Source organism: Prionailurus viverrinus, chromosome B3 (assembly GCF_022837055.1).
Source record: "Prionailurus viverrinus isolate Anna chromosome B3, UM_Priviv_1.0, whole genome shotgun sequence".
Classification (NCBI taxonomy): domain Eukaryota; kingdom Metazoa; phylum Chordata; class Mammalia; order Carnivora; family Felidae; genus Prionailurus; species Prionailurus viverrinus.
Genome location: NC_062566.1, coordinates 94201589 through 94221734, shown reverse-complemented (window position 1 = coordinate 94221734; position 20146 = coordinate 94201589). Strand labels below are relative to the sequence as shown.

At 45.1% G+C, this 20146-nt stretch overlaps 1 protein-coding gene across 7 annotated transcripts in view; it reads left to right on the top strand.

Annotated features, from left to right (window-relative positions):
- The first annotated feature begins 621 nt into the window (after positions 1-621).
- NIN (ninein) overlaps positions 622-20146 on the top strand; it is a 101360-nt gene continuing 81835 nt past the window's right edge. For 2 of the 7 annotated variants that reach the window (XM_047861719.1, XM_047861717.1), the window contains exon 1: positions 11870-11898. Coding sequence is in view for 5 of the 7 variants with exons in the window: in XM_047861712.1 (XP_047717668.1) it covers positions 637-647; positions 3176-3229; positions 11772-11898 (192 nt within the window). In the remaining 2 variants the exon portion in view is untranslated. Of the gene's footprint in view, positions 648-2627; positions 2697-3175; positions 3230-11694; positions 11899-20146 lie in introns of those variants that run through there. The other 5 variants (XM_047861712.1, XM_047861720.1, XM_047861711.1 and 2 more) reach the window with 5 other exon arrangements.

Below are 20146 nucleotides of genomic sequence, written 5' to 3'. Positions count from 1 at the left end.
TTTATGCTTCTTTTCATTTTTCCTCCTATTGTATATAATGTAGAATTGGAGCTTAGCTACTATTTCTGCTGTTATCGTCATTTTTTTTTAACAGAGAAAAGCTTAAGTGATAGGTTCTAAGGTAAGTCCTTGCTTTTTTGCAGTGACTCTAGACATACCAAGATTAAACTTCCACCCTGTGTAGCCTAAATTTCAGGCACGTGGTATTAAATTATCTGCCTTGGTAGGATTATCCTTGCAAAGCTACACCACCAAGTCCTCATGCCACACACTCTCCCCTCCTTTGTAGCAAGGCTGGGGGTTGAATGTGATTTCAAGTTTCTAGACCCAGCATTAACTCCGCCCCATTCACTCCTCTTAAGAAAGAGTATCTTGTGTTTCTCAAATCACACAACCCCCACCAATTCTGACCTTTCTCTACAGGGAATGAACGCCACCTCCCACAACCCGTGGCTCCCAAGAACAATCCACACCTTAAGGATTCTTGCAGGTAAAAGGGATGCTTGGAGAGAGAACCAGTAGGATGAGGCTCCCATGGCAGAGATTAGGTGAAACAAAGAAACATCTCTTCATTCTTACCTTCTAAGACTGTTGGCTGTTTTCCTCCCCGATGAACATTCTTCTCTTATTTATGAGATGACACCTATGTAAGTATTCTGGCAACAAGTTAGTTATTCACTTACCAGTGTGTGTTGTATAATTATTACTGGATAGAACAACTGTGCACAAAGTACATGAGTGTGTGTGTGTGTGGGGGCACGCACAGGAGTATTAAAAAAGGGTGGGGGGAGGAGTATGTCTTGAAAGAAGAGAGCTTGGTTCTAAAATAAGGCAGAACTGTTTTAATTTTTTTTATGTTTATCTTTGAAAGAGAGAGACAGAGCATGAGCAGGGGAAGGGCAGAGAGAGAGGGAGATGCAGAATCAGAAGCAGGCTCCTGAGCTGTCACAGAGCCTGATGTGGGGCTCAAACCTACGAACCTGCGAGATCATGACCTGAGGCGAAGTGACTGAGCCACCCAGGTGCCCCAAGACAGATGTTTTAAATAACAAACTTTTGGTTAGGGCGCAACTGTAGATTCACATTAAGTTTTAAGAAATAGTACAGAGTAATCCCTTATAGACCTTCTACCCAATGGTAATATTTTGAATAACTGTAGCACAATGTCACAACCAGGAAACTGACATTAATAGGATCCTAGGGCCTTATTCAAACGTCACTAATTTTACATATATTCATTTCTGTATTTGGTTTGGTGCAATTTTGTCACATGTGTAATCTGCTTTTGAAGCTCAGCTGTGTTATGTACTAGCTGCAAGATCCTGAGCAAGCTCCCTAGTTTTTCTGAGGCCCAGTTTCCCCATCTGCAAAATGGGCATCATAAGGTCTGTCTCCTAAAGGTGGTGCAAGCATTAGGTAAGATCATTTCTGCTAAGTTTCCAGCACACTGGGTTCTCATTGAATGATAGGTTCCTTCCTGTCTACCCCTCGTTCTTTCAGTAGCAAGGGAAGAGTCTCCAGTTTCTTGCTGAAATAACCAGACTTGTGGGTTATAATAAATCAGGCGGCTTCTTCTTCCAGGCCAACACATTGAACGCTGCTGTTGGAAGAGAGCACAGTGGATGTCACCTGCCCTCAGCTGCTGCTTCTTGGCTTGGGCTTAAGATCCTATTTGCATCCAGATCAGAAGTGTAGAGATGGGGGCGGGAGGAGTGAAAAAGGAGAGCATTTGGGGGAGCTGTGGAGTAGGGGTAGGAGGTGGTAAACAGTGAACAATTGCTGGCTGGAGAACAACCAACTCCAAGGAATCTCCGTCCTGTGTGGCTAGTGTATGAGGGCTGGATGTACCCGCGGAAGGCCTGATGCGGGTGGGAGCCTCTGAGAACCTGGTGGGCAGGTGCGGAAGCCCGACTAGACCTGGTACGACGATCACACTTGTTCCAGAGTTCGGAGTGAAGTCTTAGAGCTCTTCGCTCTCCCTGGAGCCCTCTTCCAATGAGGGCCAAGGGCGCTCAAAGGCAGAGAAATCCAGGACCGCCTGGGGGCAAGAGAGGCACCTGAATCTCCACCTTAAGGTCCCGCTGTCTGGAGGCGGAGGCCTTTCCTCCACGCGTAGAGGTGGCTGGCTGGGTGTCTCAGGCGCAGCGGGGTGTGAGCGGCGCGCTCGCAAGGAGAGACTAGAAGGCAGGGGGTGGAGGGGTGGACGCACTAGCCCCTGCTTGACGGCGACCTGAGAGCGCCGATCCACCTGCGCCCCTAGAACCCTGCGTTTTCCAAGTTCAAATCTCCGAAGCGACCTCCCAACGTCACCCAGCAGCCAACCCTGGACCGGGCTCTCCCCGTGTTCCCGCTACCTGAGCAATCCCCGGAACCCGGGGCCCTGTACCCGTCCGGGTGGGGGCCGGGGGCGGACCCCGCGGGGGCCGGGACACCGCGTGGCGCTCCTCCCTCGGCCGCCCGGGCGCCGCGGGCCGCGGAGGAGGAGCCGCGCCCCGGCCGGCGTCGCCCTGGCTCCTCCTCCCCGCGCGGGCCCGGCCCTTCCTCCCCCGCGTCCGAAGCTCCGGGTGGCCGCGGCCGAGCCGGGAGCCGAGCGCGCTGGGCGCGGCCGTCCCGCCGCCGCCGCCGCCTCCGAGCCCCGAGTGCGCCCGCGGCCATGGTCCCCGCGGCGGCGCCGGGCGCCTGAGCCCCGGGACGCGGTGAGCGAGGAGCCGTTCCCGGGGCACCCCCGCCCCGCGGCCTGGCGGGGGGGTGGGGTGCGCGGAGGCCTCGCATTGCCCCCCCGCGCCGTCTGCGAGGCCCTGAGCGCCCAGGGCGGACCCCGCACGGGCACCGGCTGGGGCTTCCCCTCGGGAGTGCGAGGTCGGGGCGCGCGGGGCGCTCCCGAGGTGGGGGGGAACGCGGCGGAGAGGGGGCGCCTTCGCGGGCGGGAGGAGGGGCGGGCCCGGGCGGCGCGGGCTGCTCTGCCGGGGGGCGGGCCGGCGGGCGGGGAGGATGCGCGCCGCGGCCCCGGCGAGCCGCGCTTTTGTACGAGCCGGCTCCTTACATATGGAAATGACGCTCGCGCGGCTCCCCGGCCGCGTCCTTTTGAAGGACGCCCGCCCGGAACCGCGGCGCCGGCTGCGAAGTATTGTCCCGCTTCTTGAGCCCTAACAAAGCGTCCCCCTTCGCTTTGCAGAGCGCTGGAGGCGGGCGGCCGGCGGTGCGGGCGCGACGGAGAGGCCGCCAGAAGGTAGGCGAGGGCGGCGGGGGCCGAGAGAGCGCGCTGCCTGGTGACACAATGGGGGTGTCCGCCGGTTCCGGGGGCGCGCCGGGCGGGCGGCTCCGAGACGCATCTGCAGCATCGCTTTGGCAGGGACCGCGGCGGCGCGCCCGCCCTCGGGCCGCTCATCCGGGGCTGGGATCCCCCGCCACCTCCGTGGTCCCAGCCCGCAGCCGCGAGCTGAAAGCGGCTACTGTGTGTGGACCCAGGAGCGGACTGGAGTCTCGGAGCGCGCCGAAAGGGTGGCGGTTCGGTTGCCTGAACCACCCGGGCAGCCTTGGGGATTGAGAAGCTGAAGTGAACCTGTCTGGGGGAAACCCGAGGTGATGAGCCTGGGTGCTCGGTGCTGCGGAGTGCCGTTGGGGGCCCCGAATGGGGGAATTTTAGAAGGTGCGCGGGAGAAATGCACATAGAAAGACTTTCCCGGTGCAATTGCTAAAAACGAAGGGGAGAGAACAAAATGACACTGGGTTATTGCCTGAAAGCCTTGATCGCCAGACCAGCGGAATGGAAGTGTGGAGTGCAGCGTTCCAGGGTTCCAAGGGCTGGGCTTCTTCGGCTACCAGACCGGTCCCTGACAAAAGGACAAGGCTGATGGAAACACTTTCCTGTCGAAAGCTCTTTCTGTGAAGTTGAAAGCGAGACAGGAAGAGACGTTTTCTTAGCCTCTGCCCTGAAAAACCCAGGTTAAGGTGCACGTGAAACAGGAGCTGGAAAGCTACCCTACCACGTACCTTGTTTTGACAACTTAGCTATAATGGGATCTTATGCCTTCTTAACAGGGGCAGGGGAATTCCTGAGATGGACTTGCCATATAACTTCTGAGTTTTTGAAATCAAAACAGATTGTGTAGTTGTCTTTTGTGACTGACATGGTAGCTTTTTTGGATTAGAATCCTGATAAAGTCCATCATGGTGCATGGGCTAAGTTCCTGAGGCCATGGACGATTTCTCCGTTGGGCTCCCTTAAATATGTTAACATAAATTCATCCTGCTGCTTTCGAGAGGCTTGACAGTCTACAAGGAAATGTATTTTTTCTGTGTCAGCTTAATTTTATCTTGAATCTTCTCTAGTGGCTAGCGTAGGGGTGGATGACCTGAAATATTGGCAGATCTGCCCTGGAGGTGGTGGGGGGGGGTGTGTTTGTGATAATTTCCAGACTGTGTATAAAAGTAACATTACAGGCTGGCTGAAAAACCAGTTTGTTGTAGTCTCTTCAGCTGTTGTCATTGTTTCTTAGGGAGGAAGAGTGACCTCCTGGGGAGTTTATTTGCAGACTTGTTTATTTCCACCTGTTCTCTGGTGATTCCTTAGGGGAAAGCCTTCTGAACCGCTGTATAGGTAAAGGGTAGGACTTACAGATGTTCCAAATGTGTTGGACATCAACAGAGATATTGCCACGGCAGGAGAAAGCTTTAGAGGGCAATGGAATGGAAGCCATCAGGGGTACAGTCTTGACATTAAAATGTCACGGATCAGTCATTTTAATAGGCACTTGCTCAGAATAGCCCGGTGTCTTTCTTCTTGTCCTTTTTCCATTTTAGATATGTGATGACCCTTAGTATCAAAAGATGTTAACTGTCACAGAGGGGGAGAACAGGGCACCAGTGAATTCTGAACAGCCAACCTTAATTTAATAGGCAATATTCTTATCGTAAGTCAAATGTTGTTAAAATAAATTGTTTTAAATGTCACTGCAAATGACTTTCTAAACTAACATTTCACCAATCTTGATGCTTCCATTTTGTGTTGGTAACGAAAATGCATTTTATCAGTCTTACCTTGAAAAAGGGCTGGCAAGTTTAGCCAGAGTATTCAAGTGGGATTCAAGCTGCCTAAAGCCCTTTCTCGGGGCGGGGGGTTGTTTTTATAGATGCCAGTTCATCTGTAAGCCAATAAATTATGTGGTTTGAATTCTGGCTATTGAGCTTGCATCTGTTGGGCAGAGGCTTCTGGAGAGACTGAGGCTTACAAAAAGATGTTCTTATCTTATTTACGAATAAAATAGAACTTGAAAAAGATTATGGGAATGTAGAAGCAAGCAACTTTTTTTTTTTTTGAAATTAGGACACTTCTTTGTTGCAATGTATATCAGCAGTTAATCATTTATTCAAACTTTTGGGTGGAAAAATTACGAAGTGTTTGTGTTCTAATGTCCACATAAAAAACAAAGGTGGGAAAACCTGGTTTATAGATGAGGGAAGGGAAGCTCTTCCTCTGGGAACTGGAGTCATAGCCCGAGGCATTCTGAATTAATTCAGGTACATGCGGCTTGAGAAGTGAACGTTGTTATAGGCAGTCTCTTTTCAGAAAGTAACAGGGGTGCCTGGGTGGCTCAGTCGGTGAAGCGTTGGACTCTTGGCCTCGGCTCAGGTCGTGATCTCATGGTTTGTGAGATGATAGTAGAGAGCCTGCTTGGGATTCTCTCTCAGCCTCTTCCCCTCTCTCTCTGCCTTTCCCCTGATCCCGCGCTCTCTCTCTCTCAAAATAAATAAGTAAACAAACCTGTAGCTCTGTTTTCTGCTTCTGTAATTTTACTTACTAGCAGATTACAGGTTACCGAAGCTACAAGGTGCTAGCCTAATGATTTTATTCCTCCAGCTGCCCAGAGTTAACCACCTGATTGGTAATCCACATAGCCATTAGGTTTAACAAAAGCTTGTGTTTGGTACACCGCAATATACTAAATATTAAAATCCTGAAACCTTTTTTAATGTTTAATGTAGAATAAATGCTAGTAGGACGTCCTTAGTTAAATTCAGTTTTATAGTGTAGATTAACAGAGGTTGTTATTTTCTTTCATATTTATTTAATGTGACTTTTTTTTTTTTCTGTGCAGTGGCATTTAAACTTTGGTGTTCTCTCTTTATGCCATGATTTTGTTCTGGGTGATATTCTTGTGCTTGCAGTATCCAGCTAGAAGTGAGATACTCTCTGAACCGAGAGGAGGCTACCTGACAGGAGTCATTTTGATGAGTAGCCATAGTTTTTGGCAGAAATATTTTATACAAATGTAATGTAAGTACAGATATATAGATATGTAGATGAAAAAAGACTGTTGCTTTTTCTATTAAGCTTTTCCTGAACTTGAATTTATTCTTGTCACTATTTCATTTTATACTGAAATGAGTCCAAAATGTTAAGGCTGGAGATCTTTGCAATTAAAGTGTTTGCAGAAAAGGGGGAAGAAGAAACATTTTAATTTGATCATTGGCATTATGAGACTCTGACTTGCCAAATGGTGAAAGCTTAAAGGCACGAATGAAAAGCTTTCTCTAAGCAGGATTTGTCCATGTTCACCATTTTGGTTATAAAGTAACTAAATTAGTCACTTGGTGGCCACTGCCTGGTCCGCAGGCCCCCAACAACTATGTCTGAACACAAATCTGAGAGCATCTATTATGATACCTAAGGAAAGCGGCCGAGCCAGGAGGGGCCTCCAGACATTCCACATAGCTGTTCAGCTGCTGGACCATCTGGAGGGAAATAAAAGGCCTGGGCGAGGGGCTCTGGCATTGTGCTCATTTATTATTTGGTTTTCCCTTGCCAGACTTTGTCCCTTTTTCACTCCCTCTGGCCCAGAACAGACGTCCCCTTTGGCTGGGGTGCCATTCTTACAAGCTCCTTGCTGTGTACCTTGGATGCTGGAAAGTTCATAAGTTCATGTATCCACTTCATGTTGGCCTTATGTTGGGGAGTTCATTATTCCAGCTGGACCTCCACCTATGTCTTTTCCAGGCCCAGTTGGCCCTGATTTCATCAGCCGGGGTTGCCAAGTGGAGCGCAAGGACACAGATCAGTAATGGCCATACCCGTCAGGGTCTGCACATTTTGGCAGCCTTGTTTGGAGTTATTTGGAAGGAAACTGTTCCAAATAGTTCTCATTATGGGTGGTTATTGGGTGGTAAATGTTGTGATTAATGGCTCGGTGCATTTGCCTCTTATTTAACCATCCTTAGTTAAAACTCCAAAATATTGCTTGCACCGACCGTTCTTTTCCAAAGGAATTGTAAAGGCTTCTGTCAGTTTGATTGGGAAAGTAGATGGCGAAGAGGGGCCACGACCTGTGGGAGGCTTTATGAAACTGGAGTTATTCTTGGCAATTTGAAGGAGGGTTTATTACTCAAAGCCCAGCTTTCCGCATCTCTGAGTAAGATTTCTGTCACTGGTGGGTATAGGTAGACTTTAACTGTGGAAAGCATTGATTGCACAGACCAGACATACTTAAGCATTTTGAGGAAGTAATTTAACAATTATCAATTTCTGTACTGTGCCCACTGTTGAAGATATGGAACTCTCCGTGGTCATTTTTATACAAAATTTTATTTCTTCTTTGCCCTAAATCCCAAAACTGCTTTGGAAAAAAGAGAATGCTCATTCCATACCTCTCTAGTGCCTTGTAATTATTCAATAAGTGGATTAAGAGAGGTAGGGGGGAAGAAACCCCATCCTTCCCCACTCCAATTTGGAGGGGTTTGTGGCCATCAGGTTTTCGCGGTGGTTTCTGGGACTTTAGTGGTTAGCTGATTAACACAGAAAGGTGGAGATAAGTGATTTGCCAGTGATGTCCTGTTCATGTGTTCTGTGTGCATCCACAGGACTGAGAGTATAATTTAGAGTCAGACCAGAGTTCTGATCTCCACTTCATCCCCATATTAGCACCGTATCCTTGGAGAAGTTGCTTAATTTTGCCAAGCCCCAATTTCTGCATCTTAAATGGGAATATGGTGTCTACTTTAAAGAATTAGAAGGATTAAATGAGATCATTTATGTAAAGTACTCAACATAGGCCAGACTTACGGTAGATGTTCAGGAGTTAAAAAAAAAGTTTCTTCTTAACTCCCAACAATATTTCAGCCTTTCTGCTTTTGATTGATGTTAAATTTATCAATAATCTGCCTTTAAAAATGGAAGAAGCCCTGAGCCTTACCTGCCACCATTGACCATTTAGTGATACAACAGTGTTTGTATATATAATACCTGGCCTGTGCTTTCTTGCTCTCCCAATGGCATTCCGCAGCTCCCGCTTTGCTTCTCTGAAAGCAGATCTAGGGCTGCTTGACTTCAGTTCACCCCGCCTTTGTCAGTCACAAGTATCTTCTTGGTGGTTTTCTCAATTCCCCTCTTGTATCAACTTTCTCTGGGGTCATCCTCTCACTTGCTTGCCATCTTTAACCCTCAGGACAGCCCTTCCAGATGGGTATTATTATTCCCATTCTATAAACAAGGGGACTTGGGACAGTGGTTTAGTACAGATTCTCTTCCGAAGTCACATCCTATAACCGCCCCTCTCAAAAAAAAAAAAAAAAATTACAGCCGAAGTTTATGAATCCATTGGTTTAATTACTGACTCCTTAATCAAACTCCGGACAGTTCTAGATGCTACAGGTTGGCAGTGGGTTCTGGCTTTCTGCTTCTGCTTAGTGATATCCAAGACGGAAAATGCCTTTGACAAAAGGGGTCAGATGGGGGAAGGAGAGGTGTGCTTGTGGAAGAAATGGGTATTTCAGAATCTTCATAGGCTCATTTCATCACTCATTCAGGGTAAGGTTCCACTCATGGAATCTCCCTACACTGAGTCAGTGTCTGGTGTGAGGAACAGACTGTGCTATGCATTTGGGGGAGGATATAAAAGAAATAAGTTGTGGACCTTGTCCTTACGGAAATTTCTGCCAAGCAGGGAGAAAAAAAAATTCTTGCACATGAAATTACTCACGAACATTTGGGGAATAATATCAACCAGAAAAAAAAAATGCATTCTGTGCCAAACGAGGACTGACAACTTGTCACCATATGTAACATCTTCTGGATGTTTCCGTATGCTCATTTGTTCCACAGGGTTGAGGCTGTTTCCCCCCTCCAGTCAAAAGAATGTTCTCCAAAGCATAGCGTCTTGGGAAGGAGGGAGATGAAAAAAAAAGAGATAAATAAGGAAAGCTGCTGTGAAATGAAAGAGATTTGATTTAGTGAAAAATCCAATGACCTCCCAAAGAGCAGGGCATGATAGCTTATTGAATCCAAAGCCATGGATGAGATCAGGACTTCTCAGTACATTATGAGTTTTATGGTCCCCTTTCATTGCTCTCAATGAACCAATCCCCATGCCTTAAAAATAAAAAGGGGAAATTTTTGAATTCTTTCACTTTTGAGGGTTTTTTTTAATATGCAAAATCAAGTAAAAGTGGAATTGTCTGCCTTTTATGAAGTTGGTCAGATTATGTATAGCCCAGGGGACTGTAAAATTCAGAGTGAGTCTGAGAGTCACTGCAACCTTGAAAATCCCAGGGCCCCTGGGGAGTCTCAGATCCTAGGCGACAACAAACTGACAGACTCTAACGGAGTCTCATTAGGCAGGCATTGGTCTTGTCTAAATTCCTAACTTTTGTGGCTTTGCTTAACACCTTGGTGTTTCTTTTCTGATGCTCTGATGTTTATATCGCACTCTCAACTTATTTTGAAAACATTTGCATGGTGATTAGTTAACCCAACAGACCAATCCTGGGAAGGCAGCCAGAACCGACAGCACCTTAGTAATAGAAAAGCTGAGAATTAAAAGACCCCAAGACCAGGAGCCTGGACCTAAATGGTGCTGCTTTGCCTTAATGAGCGGCCCCAGTATGAATTGAGTAGTGGCCGAGCTGTTTGAAAACACCTTGAGCCTACCTCATTGTGCTGAAACTCCAGGTGGTCATGGTTGCATTTTAGCTTGTAATGTTTTGGACGGCTGCCTGTAGGAAGAAAACAGCACAGCCTAGAGCAGCACTGATGTGTTATGGAAGCCTCTCTCATTTACAGTTCTGGCCACGTTCAACACCTGAACTTGTGTGTCACCCGTGTTGCCCATCTGCTATATGCACATCGCCCGTGAGTTAGAGAGTTTTCTTACTCAGGGCTTTTGTTAAAGGTGCTGCTTTGAAAACTGGGATGATGTTTGCCGGGGGCTGGGGCAGAGGGCAATGGGAAGTTGTTCTACAGTGGGTACAAAGTCACGCAAGAGGAAAACATTCTAGAGATCCGCTGTACAACAGTGCACGTTTAGCGAAGAAGACGGTTGTGTGCGCTTAAAATTTTGTTAATAAATTTTTGTTAGGTTAGATTTCACGTTATGTATTTTTTATCACAGTAAAAAAAATATATGGGCAAGATAAATATATTTTTTGAAAGTGCTGCTTTTTATAGTCAAGGGGCTGGTGCTGAGAGCCTGGTTTAGATGGCTGAGGTCATTGTCTCAGGGGTCTAGGTTGTGTTTGGCTTCCGTTGCGTCATAGTGAAGGTAGCTTCAGACGTGCGCATTTCAGGCTCTCATCAGAAGACCCAACACATTAAAAATGAATTCTTGCGCAACCAAAGAAACCCCCAGATTTCACTCTTAAAATATGAGGTACCTAGAATTTTATGATGTCTGTTTTTAGCAGAAGTGATTCTGAGTTAATCATGAGCCTGTGTTTTTATTGATCCCATGGAAGGTGGAGAAATGGGAAGCCCGGGGTTGGGGGTTGAAAAGAAGGAATACAGACTAACCATGTGCACAGACATGAGGTGGTCTGGATAATGGAGGTTCCCTGAAACTCTGTATGATTCATATGGTCTGTGGCTCCTCTGAAGCTCATAGTCTGAAAGGTTGGAATAGTGTTTTCCCCTTTCTCTAGGCAATTAGGCATTGCCTAAAACCCCCAGGGACTAAAGCCAGCTTCAGGGAATACCCTTCATGTCACACCTCACGTAATTGCACCAGTGAAGTTAATTGCACTGCTTTTGGGGGAACTTGTGTAAAAGGCATTGTGTCTCATGTAAACAGGGAGGTGGTTTTGTGTTGTATCGGACATATTCATCTAGTGCCTCTTGCTGCAAGCCTCCATGCTAACTGTGATGGGGGGCATCTAGGCTGAGCCAAGTGGAACTAGATAGCGTGGCCACAGCGGTGGCTTGCGACATCTGGGCAGGTGGTCTGGAGCTCGCCGACTTGCCTCACAGCTCGGGCCCTGCAGCCTATATTGGTGCTAACAGTTAGTTTGAAAGGACGGAGTGTCAGAAGCGGCCTTTCACCTTCTGTACGTCCAGGGGCTCGTGAGCTGATAGAGAAGTGCTTTCAGTCTTGAGTTTGAGACTGGCCGCCTGCCCAAGGACCAGGCAGGAGAGGAGACTCCCTCATTCTGGTAACGTTACCCTGAGTGACCTGTGTAGCTGTAGCCCTGGTGTGAGTGCCTGTGTGGGCGCCTGGCCGGCCAGGGCTGGCTCCTGGAGAGACCTGAGGTCTTGCTGGGGGTGGGGTGAGGGGTGAGGGTGCAGCATCACCTCTCCTGCCTGCCTCCACCGAGGTCCTCATGGACCAGCATCAGGGGCCAAGGACGTACAGAACCTTCCCAAGGGGCTGGCGAGGGCAGGGGTAGGACTCCCGGGCTGCCACCACCCGCCCTTGTCTCTGTCGCACACAGGTGAGCGCCGTGGGCTATGGGATGGATGAGGTGGAGCAGGACCAGCATGAGGCCCGACTCAAGGAGCTGTTTGACAGTTTTGACACGACAGGCACCGGGTCCCTGGGACAGGAGGAACTCACCGACCTTTGCCACATGTTGAGCTTGGAGGAGGTGGCCCCAGTGCTCCAGGAGACGCTGCTTCAGGACAACCTCTTGGGCAGGGTAAGGTCTGGGGGAGAAGGCAGACAGCGGGAAGTGGGTGCAGCTTCTGTCCGGGGTGGGGGTGGGGTGCAGAGCACGCGTGTTGCAACTTGCTTCTAACATCCTGGCTGTGCGTGCCCCTAGCTGTTAACCTGATAAACAGAAAAAATGTAATGGGTGGGACCTGGCAGTGTGGTTTGCTCGGGTGGCGAGGGCCTGCTTGAATTTGTGCTCTGGAATAAAGGTGTGCCCTGAGCTTCCCAGATGAAGAGAGAGGGAAAAGAGGCAATAAGAGCATGTTTTCCAACTCTTGTTCGTTGTGGATCATTTTGGGGACTCTCTATTCATCGTTGGGGCAGAGGGAGGGGACTGAGATTTCCCTCGAAGAGAAAGAAAACGTAGCAAGAAAATTGCCGCTCACAGGATGAATAGATTGCTGTTATGACTTTTACTCCCAATAAAGCTATTTCTTGTGTTTCTGGGGTGAAGTATTAATTAAACCTTTCACCTAGGAAATAAGACAGGAGGATAAGTAAATACAGTGCAGGTTCATTTAAAACCCAGCAGGACTTGCTTCCAGCAGGGATATGCATGTGTGCCGATGTTAACTTCTGCATTTGACAACAAATAGTCATGTTGTCCCCACAGATCAAGTGACAGAAATGAGTAGGAAGTGAGAAGGGGCCTTTTTTTTTTTATATATACCTCCTGCTGTTAGTGGAAAGGGTGTTTGACCTGTCTTGACTTCATATTGCCTTCAATTTTTGTAATTATAATTAAGAGCATCATGTGTATGGCTTTGAGTTGAGTCTTGCTGCTGATTGTTGGAATGGATGAGAGGAAAAAATGGGCATTGCTTTTTGAGCTCTGTTGTCATCGATGATGCTTTGTAGACAGTGGTTTTTATCATGTGTAAATTGAGGAAGGAGTCATGAAGCTCAACTTTATTCCGGTGACTGAATTTCTTTTTCTTCATTTCATTTTCTCTGTCTCTTAGATGACAAGTTGGATAAGTGACCTCAGATACAGTAGGATGTATTGACTGTCTGTGACAGGAGACAGATGGGAGTAGTGATCACCCTGAAATTAATGTACAAAGGATGCTATTCCCAGGGGCTTGGCACTATGAACATCATGTTTATCAGGGTTCACACTTAAAGAAAAAAAATGTGAGGTTGTTGTTTGTTTTACAAAAGTGAAACCCATTCTTGGCCACTCTTGGGGGAGGGATTAGCTGCCTGTGAAAACATGTGGTCCCTAAAAAATGCTAAAAATCTTGCTGCTAAAGTCATAGAATTGGGAGGTTTGAGGATGAAATCATTTGTTCCTCATTCATGTAACGCGCTCAAATGTGTTTTCATTCTGTCTCCGTCTCGGACACCTTGGGGAGCTAAGGGAGTAGCGTTTCCCACTACTGTGGTCCTTAGGGATCTCAGCCCTTTTGTTGTATAAGGAATAGCACCGAGAGTGGATCTGTTTCAGTGCTTATTAAAGCCTGAGAAGAACAGATACAACCTAAGGGTTCCTGGAGAGGTTGTCTCCGCATCAGCATAAATACAGATCCCTCTGCTGTGCACAGATTGTACCTTAGCACTTACACAGTTTGCTCCAGATGTTGTACATCTTTGCCCTCATTCAGCAAACTAAAACAGGGGAGCAGTTATCGATTGATTTGTTAACAACTTGACACTATCAGCCTGCTTTTTACGTTTGCTATTTGCCTGTGAATAATGAATACCTCAGTGGTCTGTAGCCTGATATTTACTTAGTGAGCCAGTGATAAAAGTTAAATAGATGTATGCATATTGATTTCACGTGGGAGGTCTCTGGTGACTGTCTTGAGAGCAGGGTTGGCATGAATTAATGCACTACCGTTCGATTTGCATTTTTTATGAAACTGAATTATTCTCCTCAGATGATCACATAAACTTGGCCATATGCTGTTAAGATATTCTATATAGTCTATAGTTTTAAGTTATAAGGAAAAAATTCCTTAGAATTTGCTGAAGAATTCTAAGTGCTAACACCTTCTTGAGACGTTGAGTATGGATTGTAAGTTGTAAAATTGTAAGTTGTTTTCAGTGCCAATCATCTTTCTTCTCTTTAGATGGTAATTGTAGAAAAATGTATAAGGCTTAGGAATTTGGTTTAACAAGGAGAAAGAAATAGTAGCATGACAAATCTAAATATAGTCATTAATTCAACAAATATATATTGTGTGTGTCCTACATGTTAGGCATTCTGCTAGTCTGTGCAACTTATTTATGTTTATCATAGACTAAGGTTTTCCATTAAATTGGTTTTTGGATACAGTAGTATCCAACAGTTTCCTGCATGCCTAGGGTTCAAATGTATCTTTAAATTTTAATGAGTGTAATTTTTAAATGAAACAAAACTTCCAAGTTTACCTTTATTGGAATTGGGCTGAATTGGTCATTTTTTTTCTTGAAAAAGGAATAAGCTAAAATGCATTGTTTTCCTCAATATGAATATTTTCTGTTTATTTTTTATTTTAAAATCCATCTGTAATGAATTCTTGGCTTTTCTTTTTTAAGCCTAATGTTTCTTTTGACAGTTGTTAAGGAAAGTAACTGAAATTGACTTGCCATTTTCACACCATTTTGCTACTAGGCCATTCAACCCTTTCAATTCATCTATCTGCTCTTGCTTTATAACTTGAAGCCATATTCCCCTGAGCATAGTGCTTACTATGTAAGTGTTTGCAATGCCTGAGGATTGTGGATCACTGATTTGAAGGAAGGCAGGACACTCCTGGTAAGGTGTTTCCTGCTACATAATCAAAAGAGCTCCATCCATAGCTTTGTCATCAGTGAAGCACCTGTCAGGTGGGTAGGAGCCCAAGACAAGGGACTCCTGAAGACACTGAAGAAGTTACAGTCTGGTCGGGTAATGTGCCTGGCAGGTGAATAGTCCTGGGAGCAAATACATCCTACAAACATAGAAGAAAACAGAGCAGCATTAGCTCTTAAATTGAACCAAGTTTTCATCCTAGCAATTGATATTGGCCACAGGTGCTTCCTGGTCTTTTTGTTTCTTAGAAATGAAATGTTCTCATATGCCTTTCTCCTTTATTAGTAATCAGGACAGAAGTATAATTTACCTTGGTTTTATTGAAGGTGTTATTTATATAGTTTTAAAAATGCATTTTCCTTTACTTATGGAATATAACAACTTTGAGACAAAATAGTCCCCTGAGGTTCTGAGGCGTTTCCTTCTATACTTGCTGATATTAACCTGGATGCTGAAGTGTTCTATGTCTTTGGCACTCTTTAGAATCAAAACAGGCCACCTGGTAGCAGAACTTACCAGTGGCTTCCAAAGAGTCCCATAGGTGTGTGGACTTTGTTCATCAAAGGTGCTTTGAAATTTTTAGTTTTAAGATCTAATAGCTTTACAAATATATAATTAAACTCAGATTTCCCATCTTTCATTTTAAAGTGCTTGGGGGAGTCTTTTATAAATATCGTGATTAATTTCATATGGTAGACTTGCTTGTTTGTTTCCAGTTCATTAAAAGCTTTTTAAAATTTCCTTCTCTTATACATATTTTAACCATTTGAAAAGTAAATCAGAAATACAGAAGCACTTTCTGGCAGTGATTATTTGGACTTGTTCTCTGTGTGCAAAATTACACTTGATCATCAAATAGTGTCTATTTATAACTACCTGGTGTTCATCCTCCTGTTTCATATTGATCTGAGGCTTTTTGAATGCATTGGAGGAAATGGTGGAAATATTTCTCATTGCTCTTATTAAATGTCTGGACCTTTGCTGTATCTTACTGTTTAGCCACCATAGTTTAACCTGAAATGGTGAGGGATATTTTCTGATTCCCATTTTGTCTTATGACCCTGTGTAGACCATCACTCCCTTCTTTTTTTTTTTTTTTTTTAAATTTTTTTTTTTCAACGTTTATTTATTTTTGGGACAGAGAGAGACAGAGCATGAACGGGGGAGGGGCAGAGAGAGAGGGAGACACAGAATCGGAAACAGGCTCCAGGCTCTGAGCCATCAGCCCAGAGCCCGACGCGGGGCTCGAACTCACGGACCGCGAGATCGTGACCTGGCTGAAGTCGGACGCTTAACTGACTGCGCCACCCAGGAGCCCCTATCACTCCCTTCTTTTACAACCATCTCTGTTAAGGTTGACTTGAACTCCTAAGGGTCTGTGGTTCCCATTTTTGGACAAGAAGAGAATCTGATTAAGAGGCTGCAAGATTTACTTCTGTATTAATACTTTGTTGTCAGACTTATTGCAAAATTAACTGGTTTTACATGCTGTGAACCTTGAGCCTCTCAGAGGTATTTAGTCTGATGGGAAGATCTTTGGCTCCCAACGAGAGGTGGGAAAAAGTGCTGAAAGACTGTTCTCTTCTACCTGCTTTATTTCAGTAATGACTGTCTCTTTCTCTGGAGAAAGTATGGTCCAGAAGGCTGATCCGATTTCTGCAGTATTCCACTGATACTCTTATGAGTAACGTCTTTTCTGGACAGAGGGGACTTACCGTTCTTTTGTGTCCATCACAGATTTTAGACTTCAGTGTTGACCTGTATGACAAAGAAACCTTAGAAAGAGAACTTGGAAAAGTACATTGACCCATCCAAGGTCAGGCAACTCAGTGGAAGCAGCAGCAGGATAGGAACCCAGATTTCCCCATCCCTGAGTTTGAATACACGTTTTCACAGCCTCCTTGGATTCCAGATATGCAAGAATGAATCTCATTCTCCACACCCCTCTCATCACCACTACTACCAACCACATCAAGACAGTATAATATTAGAGCACAGTCTTTGAAGTCAGACCTGGATTCAAGTACTGATTCTTGCCCCTTTCTAGCCCCTATATGGCTAGGAGTGGAGAATGGATTTGCTAGAAACTTCTTTTGTGTGGCGGTGGTTGCATCCATCTCCATCTGTAGGTGGGGCCCCTTGGGTCAATCTTGGAGTATGACTTCATACAGTTGCTTTAGGTTTGGACTTGTCTTTTTTTTTATTAAAAAAATTTTAAGTTTATTTATTTTGAGAGAGAGAGAGAGAGAGAGAGAGAGAGGAAGGTACAGAGAGAAAGACAGAATCCCAAGCCCCGGATGTGGGGCTCAAACCCACAAACTGCAAGATGATGACCTGAGCCAATATCAAGAGGTGGACGCTTACCCAACTAAGCCACCCACGTGTCCCATGGACTTGCCTTTTATGATGGGCAATGGGCTTGCCCCTCTCCACATTGCCCCGTCCACGTTATCTATAGTAAATGACCAAAATCATCTGAATGCTTTACTAGAATAAAACATTTCACAACTATTTCTTTCTTAATGAAACGACATCTCTTTGTATCATTTCTCTTTTGCATAATGCTGTAAACATCATTTTCCTGCACTGTGTCCTTCTGAAGAGTCCATATTTCTCTACCCGATTCAGCTAGCATTTAATGTTTTGAGTGTTCTTCCATCAGTTTCCCTGTGTATTGCTAGATACGAACCTCCTCTGTGTGATGATAGTTACACGGGCCTTTGTCTCCTTTAATAAGATCACTTGGTTCAACACTTGGCTTGAGTTTCTCATCCTGGGTCTGTTTGTACTGCATACATGTGGAAACTGTATGTATTTGATCTCCATGATTGTGTAAGATGATTTTATGCAACGTTAGGTTCCTTATTCTACTTCCTGTTGCCGTTTTTTTGTGTGTGCGGTTTGAAGTAACGTTTTTTTCTTATGTGATACTTACTTTATTTTTGTCGGAAAGGCAAATTATGTTTCTAAAAAAGCATTCGTATGAAATTTGGAAAGGAAAAATGATGTGAATTTCTATTATGTGCTGGTGACACATGACAAAAAAAATCAGATTTGACTAGTCTTCCCATTAATTTAGTGTAAATGTCATGTGTGTTTTTAGTCTGTCATGTAATTTTCCCATTGCTGCAAACTGTCCTTTGAGGCATACAAGATATAGGAATGCTTGTAAAATGAATGGCAGCAATTATTATTCAAATGAGGGGGTGCCAACCAGGGGAAGCATGGCTTGGAGGCTTGTTACTGTGTGAGGTTTAATTGCATTGTATATTTGTGACGATTTCTAACTTTTAACGTAATGCAATAGTAAAGCTCCCTTGGAGGAGAAAAATGGTACTTACAAATTCCAGTTACTGAACTTAGTGAGCCCGCTGATGCACATTTCTTTACAATAGAGGGCATTTATTAACGTTTTGGTTCTGGGATGTGCCCTAAGGGGCTTTTCCACCACATCAGTATTCATGAGCACTGTCAGAAAATAGCAGTCACCTGCCTCTATTAGAGAACTGTCTTCTTGGAAGATGTAGAATTTACTATTATTTAAAGTGGAGGGTCCAGTGTCTCTATGCCCTGGCAGGAGGGAAAATAAGATCGGTTTAAGACTTAAGGCTGCTCCAGTTGTTTTGATCAGCTTGCCACGTTTTTGTTTTTGGATTTCTGGGTGTGTGCGTGTGTGTGTGTGTGTGTGTGTGTGTGTGTGTGTGTGTGTGTAAGAGGTCCATCAGATAGACACTGTTAGATTATGAAGAACCTCTGAGTTAAGTTTAGTCTTTTATAGCCCCTTTTTCTTTAAAAAAAAAAAAAGTGGCTGATTCAGTAGGTCTGTTTTGGAAACTGTTAAGCTCTGCCTGTGAATATCTCAGAGAAGCCAAATGTCATAAAAATGGTCTCTCCAGCTTGTCTTTGTGTCTCTCACAGCACTCACCAGCTTCTATCTTGTAAGTGCTAATCAACTTTCCTCTCTTCTTTCCTCTTCTCCCCTCCCATACTCAAGATTCTCCTCCTGACCTTTCACCCCCTGGAGCCCCAGTGTACTGTTTTACACTGGCTTTGTGTAAAGTTGGGGATTTGATGTGGGGCAGTTTAGGGATTTCCCTGAGAGGTCAGAGAGTGAAGCAGGTCTAGGGCAAGAGGGCTGCCAGGCTTTGATGACTCCAGTCAGAAGTCCTGGGTTCACCAGGCAACCCCAAAACTTCAAGATGTGAGGCCACCAGCAAGGCCCATGCCTTTTTTGTGCTCTGCCTCCTCAATTCCAAGGGGAGATGCCTGCCTTACCTGGCTCATGTGGATGTTGTGAGATCCAAATGACTAAATGCCCAGGAAAGAAGGAACCTGCAATAATACACCCACTCATCTAGTGTTATCAGGATCCACATTAATGCAATTTTCTGATAACAGCATCTCTTACCCCATTTAGTAACAGTCTTACATAACCTTTGGGGATTGCAAACATTTTGTTAAAGTTTTGCCCTGTCAAAGAGGATATTAAACAGCATAAGATTATTCTTTTTTTTTTTTTTTAAGTTTATTTATTTTTGAGAGAGAGAGAGAGACAGAGCATGAGCAGGGGAAGGGCAGAGAGAGAGGGAGGCACAGAATCCAAAGCAGGCTCCAGGCTCCGAGCTGTAAGCACAGAGCCCAACATGGGGCTTGAAACCACAAACTGTGAGATCATGACCTGAGCCGAAGTCGGACGCCCAGCCGACTGAGCCACCCAGGTGCCCCAGCATAAGATTATTCTTGATCATTTAAAATCTTCTTGGTCTATCAGTTATTTGTCTACATTATAAGAGCAATACTCTCAGCCTTTGTTTTGTGGCACATAGATACTTGTCTCAACACTAAATAAATAACCCCAGCCTATTAGGTTTTTTAGTGCATGTCTTCTCTAACAGTTGGTAGAGTTTTTAAGACAAGGTTTTTTAAGTTTAAAAACTGTATTTTTGTCTGAGGAAAGATAGTTAACGTCTTTACTCAATCCCAAGATGTCAGTAGTTACTTCTCCTAGTACTTCACCTCAGAGCGCTCCTGTGTCGTCTTTGCTGCTTCTAATCTATAGTGGTCTGGGAAGCAGGAAAATAAGCTTATAATAAATCAGGCAGAGTGAGAATAAATAGCTCCGGAGCTGGTTCTGTGGCATTTTCTGTGAGCAGAGTGTGTGGGCTTTTCCATGCCTTCCTCAGCTTTGGACATCGCTTCTTTGTTTTCCAGTTGTCTGCTGCTTGATTGTCTGATAAGCCATCTCCGTATAAATGAGGTTTTACTGTCTCAAAGGTCGGTTTGTTTGTATGAGGCTAACTATCCCTTAAATATGGTGTAACAAAGTCTTGGAAGTTGATGAGAATCAACGTCCAGATTGTAGGTATCTTGGTCATTTCTCAAGGTGAGAAATTGAGGTACATAGACTCCTGGTGACCTTCATGGCCAATACTCCCTGAATTGAACTATGTAGGGATCC